Source organism: Gadus morhua, chromosome 2, assembly GCF_902167405.1.
Source record: "Gadus morhua chromosome 2, gadMor3.0, whole genome shotgun sequence".
Lineage (NCBI taxonomy): Eukaryota > Metazoa > Chordata > Actinopteri > Gadiformes > Gadidae > Gadus > Gadus morhua.
The window spans coordinates 25,261,123-25,271,122 of NC_044049.1; the positions used below are offsets into that span (position 1 = coordinate 25,261,123).

General features: G+C 53.1%; 1 protein-coding gene across 3 annotated transcripts in view; it reads left to right on the forward strand.

Moving 5' to 3' along the window:
* nsfa (N-ethylmaleimide-sensitive factor a) overlaps positions 1-10,000 on the forward strand; it is a 43,146-nt gene that overhangs the window by 26,468 nt on the left and 6,678 nt on the right. For all 3 annotated transcript variants that reach the window (XM_030345390.1, XM_030345373.1, XM_030345381.1), the window contains 7 exons: positions 326-491; positions 1,871-1,945; positions 2,314-2,501; positions 3,700-3,795; positions 5,538-5,694; positions 6,188-6,321; positions 6,966-7,112. In XM_030345390.1, coding sequence (XP_030201250.1) covers positions 326-491; positions 1,871-1,945; positions 2,314-2,501; positions 3,700-3,795; positions 5,538-5,694; positions 6,188-6,321; positions 6,966-7,112 — 963 coding nt within the window. The remainder of the gene's footprint in view (positions 1-325; positions 492-1,870; positions 1,946-2,313; positions 2,502-3,699; positions 3,796-5,537; positions 5,695-6,187; positions 6,322-6,965; positions 7,113-10,000) is intronic.

Genomic DNA, 10,000 nt, shown 5'->3' on the forward strand with positions numbered 1-10,000 from the left:
ACGCCCCAGAGGCAACACGATTATCCGTCACTCAACGACGTTTTATTCCAAATGGCACCGGATGGCAGGTACCCTTCAACCACCTGTTGCTCAACCTGCGTCGCTCTCGCCAAAGCATGCCACCTCTCTGCTGTAGCCAATCAGCGCTTAGCGATCGAGGTTGACCAGCCAATAGCGAGTGGGGCACTCGACTGACGACGCAACGCAACAGGAAGAGCACGCGACTTCCCCCCTGTGCCCTTTGTTGTCCTGCTCAAACACCACTCTAACCCTGTCTTCTCGACGCCCCCCCGCCCCCCCCCCCCCCCCCCCCCCCCCCCTCCAGCTCGGAGCCAACAGCGGCCTCCACATCATCATCTTTGACGAGCTGGACGCCATCTGCAAGCAGAGAGGCACGGGCGCCAGCAGCACGGGCGTGCACGACACGGTGGTCAACCAGCTGCTGTCCAAGATCGACGGCGTGGAGCAGCTCAACAACATCCTGGTCATCGGTGCGCGGCTGTCCTGTGTCTCTCTCTCTCCTCCGCACTCTCTGGCCTCACTCCTTTTTCTCTCTTTTTCCCTGTGTCTCTCTGTCCGTCTCTCTGTTTGTCTCTGTCTCACAGTCTCTGGCTCTCTCTGTCCCTTTCTCTCTCTCTCTTTCTGTCTTTCTGTTTGTCTCTGAGTTTCTGTCTATCTCTGTACCGTTCTCTCTCTCTCTCTCTCTCTCTCTCTCTCTCTCTCTCTCTTTCCATCTCTCTCTCTTTCCATCTCTCTCTCTCTCTCTCGCTCTCTCTCTCTCTCTCTCTCTCTCTCTCTCTCTCTCTCTCTCTCTCTCTCTCTCTCTCTCTCTCTCTCTCTCTCTTTCCATCTCTCTCTCTCTCTCTCTCTCTCTCTCTCTCTTTGCATCTCTTGCTCTCTCTCTCTGTCTCTCTGTCTCTCTGTCTCTCTCTCTCTCTGTCTCTCTCTCTCTCTCTCTCTCTCTCTCCCTCTCTCTCTCTCTCTCTCTCTCTCTCTCTCTCTCTCTCTCTCTCTCTCTCTCTCTCTCTCTCTCTCTCTGATTATGATAATGGAAGACCGATGATGGTGACTGATCTTAAACCTGGCTTGCAGCCTCTCATTTCTTTCTTCTCATTTCTTCGCAACCTAAACTCAGTCCAGATCTCACATCAGTGACCAGACACGACCCTTTTAGAAAGTTCCAGTGGTGTGAACTGGTTTACAGCAGAACGTCAGAACACCCTCAATCACGGAGTGTGGCTTTAGGAGTACGTACTGACGTATCCAGCCCACAGGTTAACCATGGGGGATAAAGGACCACAAAGGGAACATTGAATTGTCTGTGGCATACCATAACAAGGTAATCCTTTTAGGAGAGGGAATTGGAACATAAAAAAAAAAACGACCCAAAGCCAGGCAGCCTTCGGATGGCATGTCCTCTGGAATCGCATGTGATGGGGTTTGTCTGATTGAATCACCATACACCGCCATCCTACCCAACGATAAACGAGGTCAGCGCTTGATGAACGATATAGATGCCACTTATATCAATTAGATTATCTTCTGCCAGGCTTCCCGTTCCCGTCTCCCACTGCTCGTTTATTTTTCTGTAGAAGAGAGTTCAGCAGCATGTGGTGGCGTGCGTTCTCTGAGCCGAACGCTACAGGGTTAGGAGGCATCCCCTGTAAGCAGGAGGAATAATCTCTTCTATCTGCTTCCCTTGATTCACAATGTCCTCTGGCCTTGAAGCCTCTTGCCTCGGGGCAAAGGGCTTCCCCCCAGGCCCTCGTTTGGTTGGGGTTAGTTCACATTGGTCATGCAGATATATCAATTGAAGGAAAGGACTAGGATGAACTAACTCCTCCTGTTTCCCACCCTTGTTCCGCTCCAGGTATGACCAACAGGCCTGATCTAATAGACGATGCCCTGATGAGACCTGGCCGGTTTGAGGTCAAGATGGAGATCGGTACTGCGCCCGTCGCCTCCTCAGACACACCACAGCACAACAAATACATATGATATTATAAACGTATTCATATTAAACTATTCATTATTGATCGTATACGTCTTTAATTATTGTTCTCGTTCTTGTAATTTATTTTTCTTGTTCACTTCTCCCTCGAATTGACTCACCCCCTGTCGCTGCCCTCTCTCCCTCCCTTCCCTCTCCCCCTCTCTCCCTCTCTCCCTCTTTCCCTCTCCCCCTTTCCATCACTCCCCCCCCCCCTCTCCTATCCCTCTCTCCCCCCTCCTTTCCCTCTGTCCCTCTCTCCCTCCTCTCCTCTACCTCTCTCCCTCCTCTCCTCCCCCCTCCTCCCCCTCCCCCCCCCCCAGGCCTGCCCGATGAGAAGGGCCGTGTTCAGATCCTCACCATCCACACCAATAAGATGCGAGGCTTCGGCCTGCTCTCCGGGGACGTGGACATCCCCGAGCTGGCCGCCGAGACCAAGAACTACAGCGGCGCAGAGCTGGAGGGGCTGGTCCGGGCCGCGCAGTCCACCGCCATGAACCGCCACATCAAGGTCAGCCAGTCAGCCAGCCAGTCAGTCAGTCCACCGCCATGAACCGCCACATCAAGGTCAGCCAGTCAGCCAGTCAGTCAGTCCACCGCCATGAACCGCCACATCAAGGTCAGCCAGTCAGCCAGCCAGTCAGTCAGTCCACCGCCATGAACCGCCACATCAAGGTCAGCCAGTCAGCCAGTCAGTCAGTCCACCGCCATGAACCGCCACATCAAGGTCAGCCAGTCAGCCAGTCAGTCAGTCAGTCCACCGCCATGAACCGCCACATCAAGGTCAGCCAGTCAGTCCACCGCCATGAACCGCCACATCAAGGTCAGCCAGTCAGCCAGTCAGTCAGTCAGTCCACCGCCATGAACCGCCACATCAAGGTCAGCCAGTCAGCCAGCCAGTCAGTCAGTCCACCGCCATGAACCGCCACATCAAGGTCAGCCAGTCAGCCAGTCAGTCAGTCAGTCAGTCCACCGCCATGAACCGCCACATCAAGGTCAGCCAGTCAGCCAGCCAGTCAGTCAGTCAGTCCACCGCCATGAACCGCCACATCAAGGTCAGCCAGTCAGTCAGTCAGTCCACCGCCATGAACCGCCACATCAAGGTCAGCCAGTCAGCCAGTCAGTCAGTCCACCGCCATGAACCGCCACATCAAGGTCAGCCAGTCAGCCAGTCAGTCAGTCCACCGCCATGAACCGCCACATCAAGGTCAGCCAGTCAGCCAGTCAGTCAGTCAGTCAGTCCACCACCATGAACCGCCACATCAAGGACAGCCAGTCAGCCAGTCAGTCAGTCAGTCCACCGCCATGAACCGCCACATCAAGGTCAGCCAGTCAGTCAGTCAGTCAGTCAGTCAGTCAGTCAGTCATTCCTGTGCATGAAACTCCCATCAACTACCTAATTAAAACATGCAGGATTAGGGAAAAGAACATATTGGAGATCAGATGCTGACTACCTAGCCTGAATGATCGTTGCCCCAGGATATATTGGACCCAAGAGTTTGGCTCAGCCCTGGCTAAGCCCTGTTTCTAAGCCCAGGGCTGACATTTTGCTACAGATTTATTTTATATTCCAACACCGTCTTTGCAAGAGAATGTGTCTGAACCTTCTACCGTTCCTGATCTCCTTTTGACAGCCTTGTCAGATGGAGGAGAACCAGTGGTTGGTGCCTGACAACCGTTTCTAAGGCTGCTCCCCTCTCCTCCTTCAGGCTACGTCCACGGTGGAGGTGGACATGGAGCGGGCGGAGAAGCTGCAGGTCAGCAGGTCTGACTTCATGGGATCCCTCAACAACGACATCAAGCCGGTACGTGCAGAGCCACAGAGTGACAGGTGCTGCGGGTAAGATCTGAGAGTCTCAAAGGGAGGGAGTAGAAACAAGCTGGAAGATTTAGAAAGTGAGCAACCCTCCAAGACAGATATTCTCACAGGGTCAGATCTCAATCTAAATCTTGACTGTACAGCACCTTTATGACACAGTAGCTTAGTACACACTTGTATTGAGCACGTGCAGTGTGCCCCTCTTTTAGTCAGTGGTTATAACTAGTGTATGTCCTACCTGGATTCCTTTTAATGTATATATGCTTAAAGTGAAATTTAGGAATCAATGGCGTCCTTCAATACTTAATTTACCGGCTACTTCATATCTTCTGACCCTGGTTTGCCACGTGTGGAGATTGCGATGCAAACGTTAACCAATGTCAGTTCACAGATAATAAGTTCAATGCAACTTTGTGATAAGGTTTATACAAAAAAAGACTGTCTATGCTTTGTACCAAAGCTATAAGTTGTACAAAATGGCCTGAATGCATATGTTTTAGATAGAGGATTCAGGTATAGAATAGATTCAATGTTTACATGGCAGTACTTTACCACATATGTGATAGATATTATGAGCATTAAAAAGTTGGCCGCACTGTGGTTTGTACGACCCACTTTCTCAAACCGTACGACTTCCTGAGAAAACAGGAACACAATGATTTATTTACCACTTGGGATTCTGGGTTTCCATGGCAACGTATTCCCGAACACATTAATATTTTGAGGGTAAATGCCCTAATGAAATAACCATGTGCAGATTCTGTTTCTCGCCCATTAACCATAATTAATTGAGGCTTATTTCTAATGAAGTCGGACGCAATGAGGACATGAACGAGAGCAGGGACAGATGAGAGGAGAGAAGCACCGTCAAGCTGTTGTGTCTCAGCAGATTGTGGACCACGTCCCAATCTGTCTTGCATCCATACCCTCTGTGGTCCGTGCATACACATCCTCTCCCCTCTTGCAAGGGGGAAGGCCATAACATCCTCTCCGTTGTCTGAGTCAGTGGTGATTTAATAGTATAACGCAAGGGTTCAAGTTACCAAAACGAAAGCGGTTAAATATTCAACAAATCCCGACCCACTCATCTCCAACGTTCAGTATTCAAGGTTCTTTATCTGTCATTGCAAGAAGCACAAGGAACCGCAGAAGGAAATGTGACCCTGGCGGTGAACCCATCATGGGCACCAAATCTTACACGCATGTATTTTGGGGTGGGGGGAAACCGGGGGGGAAACCAAGGGAGACCATGCGAACTCCACAAGTCTCTCTCTCTCTCTCTCTCTCTCTCTCTCTCTCTCTCTCTCTCTCTCTCTCTCTCTCTCTCTCTCTCCCTCGCTCTCTCTCTCTCTCTCTCTCTCTCTCTCTCTCTCTCTCTCTCTCTCTCTCCCTCTCCCTCTCCCTCTCCCTCTCTCTCTCTCTCTCTCTCTCTCTCTCTCTCTCTCTCTCTCTCTCTCTCTCCCTCTCTCTCTCTCTCTCTCTCTCTCTCTCTCTTCTCTCTCTCTCTCTCTCTCTCTCTCTCTCTCTCTCTCTCTCTCTCTCTCTCTCTCTCTCTCTCTCTCTAGCTCTCTCTCTCTCTCTCTCTCTCTAAGTATGGTCATAGATGACCGAACTCCACACTGCGAGGTCCCAGCTGGGGATCAAACCACGGACCCTCTCGCCGTGAGGCCACAGTGCCGACCACGCAGTTAGCTCTCCGGTGCTAATCAGGCCCCTCCCTCTCCCCAGGCGTTCGGCACCAACCAGGAGGACTACGCCAGCTACATCATGAACGGCATCATCAAGTGGGGCGACCCCGTCACCTCGGTGCTGGACGACGGCGAGCTGCTGGTGCAGCAGACCAAGAACAGCGACCGCACGCCCCTTGTGTCCGTGCTGCTGGAGGGTGAGGCGGCGGGCACGCACGCACACACGTGCACTCACACACGCATGCACGTACAACCATGCACGTGCACACGCACACATGCACACATTATATGCACATGCACGTGCAAAATACACAAACACACGCACATGCACATTCACATGCACAGGCACACGTGCACGCATTCTATGCACATGCACGTGCAAATACACGTGCATGTCTTGCTTCTGCATACACGTATACATACTGCTCACGCATATGCAGCATTCGCATACTCATAGATGCAACGTTACCACTATAATTAAAGCTATTCTTAAAAGCGTGGAAGAAACATAACATGTCACAGAGGGAGGTGTCCACGACACACCTTATGAATATGTTGTCTTAAAGTCAGTGGATAAACTCAGTCGTCGACTAAGGATTGTAGGGGTGTGGCCTGAATATGGATTTCCATTGGAGCGTCTGGGCTCTTTGATCTCAGAAGGTCAAAGCGTGTGTCTCCGTGTCCCTCCAGGCCCCCCCCACAGCGGTAAGACCGCCCTGGCAGCTCAGATCGCTGAGGACTCAGAGTTCCCCTTCATCAAGATCTGCTCCCCGGACAAGATGATCGGCCACTCGGAGATCTCCAAGTGCCAGGCCATCAAGAAGGTACGCAGAGCCCTGGTCCACAGGGGACTTTCAAAGCAAACAAGCACGGTGGGACTGTCTGCAACAAAAGGTTATAGTGCTGCACAACCTGGGAATAGAAAACAACAGGACATATCACATATCAAAGAGGGTTTGAAATCCACAGGATTCTCTAAATGTCTACTATTTCAAAGCGATAGTACAGCTGAACAAAGAGTGTTCTTGATAACAACAAGCTGCTCATAATATGTTCCCTTCACATGAGATGCCTTCCAATGTTTGTTAAAGGTCACACAGAAATTAAATCAGGTCCAAATTGGATATAGTTGATCAAATACCCCGATATAGACCATTATTCCATGTAGGTAGATTTAATACATTTCCTCCCAAAGATGCATTTGCACTTTGGTATACGGCCGTATTATGTGGTTATAACAAACACCTGCACTGGAGGTAAACGGAAAGTCATTCATCAAACTCCTTGCTCTACTGGCAACTCACAGCCCGGTGATTGACAGCTTGCTTTTTACTTGTTCACAAACCAAGGTGGATTTCCCGCCCTCTGGTTCCTACCTCCCGCCCCTTCTTCATGAGTCTTCCTCACCTGCTGTCCGTCTCTCTCTCTCTCTGCCCGTCCCTCCGTCCCTCCCTGTCCCCGCCCCCAGGTGTTTGACGACGCCTACAAGTCCCAGCTGAGCTGCGTGGTGGTGGACGACATCGAGCGCCTGCTGGACTACGTGCCGATCGGCCCGCGCTTCTCCAACCTGGTGCTGCAGGCCCTGCTGGTGCTGCTGAAGAAGCCCCCCCCCAAGGTCAGAGTTCAGCCCCCCCACATCGAACCCAACCCCAACCCCAACACACACAGTACTGTCGTTTCAGTCATAGTTTTATCGACCTATGAAATGGTATTTACATTGAGGGCGTTAAGTACTACTATAGTATTGCATTTATATCAGGAATGGATTTGGATTGGAGTACCAGGAAACACTGAGTCTAGTTCTATTTCATCCCTACTGACCGCCAGAGGCGGTGCTTAAAGAACTGGATGTCTCCACCTCGTGCATGCGCATTTCGAGTACCTAATACCAACATAGTCACCTGTGACCCCCACGTGACACCGGGAAGGCTATAGCTTCCGGTGTCGTCAGAGGATCTGTTCCTTTACATCTTCTCGCTGCGCAGGTACCGTATTGAACCGTTGTTTAGAGAAAGGAAGGAAATCCGCTGACAGCTGGAGCCACCGGTAACCCGTCCTGAGGCTGTGGCTAGCTTATCGTTTGCTTCATTGCTCTGTTATTGTTTGGTGTGTTAGCCGTTAGCTTTGCTCTGTTCTAACCATCAATTTATTTTCCTTATAACTTTCCGGGGAAGGCGGTGCTCTCGCTCCCGCTCCCAGTAACGTTTTAGTTTGGCTTCCCTCTTTTAGCAGCAGCGATTACGCTCAAGCTAATTAATATCGGTTGATTTAATTATCTGGTGAAGGCAGTGTTCTCGCTCCCGGTAACGCCGCATTTGGCCCTTTTTTGATCCACAATTAGTAGCAGCGATCACGCTCAGGCTAATTAATTTGTTTATTTTTTCAATTTACTGGCGAGAGAAGTCCTCTCGCTCCCAGTGACGCTGCCGGTGGCTGGCTCCATAACGGCCCACCTATGTGTCGCCTGTACGGCTCCTCTTGAGCCTGAGGACGGCCATGACAGTTGCCCTCCTTTCCTCGGCCTCGAGCATTTGAGGGAGAGCCTCACGGACAGCGCCTGTAGGACCTGCAGCCTCCTGCCTTGGGCGCTCAGAGTGGCTAGGCTGGCAGAGATGGAGAACTCGGGCAACAGCCAACGATCCCTCTGCCTTAATGGGCCTCCCTCCCAGTCAGCCCGGTCGTTCTGGGCGGCATTGGCATGATGGGGCTGCGGCTATGGGTACCCCCCCCCCAAAAAGAAGGCAAGGGGCGGGCTGGCTTCCAAGGTGGACGGATTGGTGGCCGACATGGAGCGAATACGGTCCCTCCTCCTGGCCCTTCAGCCTGGGACTGGTCAGGGGCTGACTGGGCTACAGCCTGGCCCTCCCTCGTCTCAGTTTGACGATGCCCTCTCTAATGCAGAGGGTGATGCCTCCCACATATTGGACGAGGCCTCCTGCTCCTCTGCACAAAGCTCTCTGCAGGGGGCAGCAGACACCTCCATGGCGGCCGTCCTGCGGATGGCTCTAGCTCGCCTAAAGCTCGATGCTGCGCAGACGGAGTCAGTCCAGGCCAGCGCCTTCTTCAAGCGCAGCCCTGCCCCGGCCACATTCTCCGCCCCTCCTTCAGAGGGGTACTTAAAGGAGCTTCATGCTTGCTAGAGGGAGACTAGGGCCTTTTCCCACTCAACGTCGGATGCCCGGACCTTGGCTGCCATGCAGAATGTGGCACAGTTTGGGCTGGGCCGCATGCCATCAGTCGAGCCTGCTCTCGCCCCCCTAATTCTGGCTCCTGATGAGGCTCTGAGGCCAAATGCCAGGTGTCCTCGGCCACAGTGCAGGGTCAAAGACGACCTCCTGTCAAAGGCCTACGACGCTGCGGCACGCATGGGTCGTATTGGGAACTCCCTTTCCCACCTGCTGCTGGGTCTTTCTACCTCTCTGCAGCAGGCCCAGGTCGAGCCGTCGCTGCAGAGTCTAAGTGAAGCCTCATTGCAGGCTTTTGCCCAAATGTCAAGGGAGTTAGGGCGCACTGCATCCACCCTCGTACAGACTCGCCGCCAGGTGTGGCTTGTGCAGTCTCCACTGACGGAGACGTGTAGGAGGGTCCTCTGAGCGGTGTCGGTGGAACCAGGGGAGCTTTTTGGGTCAGCTGCCCTGGAAGCAATGGAGGGGGCTGCCCGAGGTAGGCAGACCAGGCAGCAGCTGTCCGGTCTAAACAGGAGTGTGTCCGCTCGTAACAGGCCTGGGGGCCCCTCGGCTGTCCCCCAGCGGCGCTCTCAGCCACCTGATTACTCTGGTGGCCTACGGAGGTCTCAACAGCCTGCTCAACAGCCTCCGGGTGGCTTTCGGGCCCCCGAACGCCTACCTTCCTGGCAGCCTCGTGCCCCACAACCCAACCGGCGCCCCCCCAGAGCCTCAGGAGGCCGGTGGGGCAGGCGCTAGGCCCATTAGGCCGGCCGTCGGTTGTTTTTCCCAGCAGCAGCTCAGTTACTAGGCTGCCAGTACTTCAGACCCTTGGGTGGTTTCCACCTTGACCCAAGGGTACGAATTGCAGTTCCGATGCCGGCCCCTAGCCTTCAGCCGGGTCAAAATGAGTGTCGTCAACGACCCGGCAAAGGCATTAGCTCTTGACCAGGCGTTGTCCACCCTCCTGGCCAAGGGGGCAATCGAGCCAGTGGATCCTCTGCTGCACCCCAGAGGGTACTTTACTACTCAAGGTACTTTCTCATAAAAAAGAAAGATGGCAGATTCCGCCCCATTCTCGACCTCAGGGGACTCAACAGGTTCCTGAAGGTCCTACCATTCCACATGCTCACCTCATCCGACCCGCTGTGGGTGGTCACAAGGGGAGAGTGGCTTCATCACTTCCTTCGGTTCGCCTTTCGCGGCCGTCATTTTCAATTCAGGCTACTTCCCTTTGGTCTCCCTCTCCCCTCCTGCGACCGTCACGAATACCATTCTGAGTGCCAGGGCACCATCTACCAGTGCACAGTATGCTAAAAGATGGAAGTTGTTCTCTGAC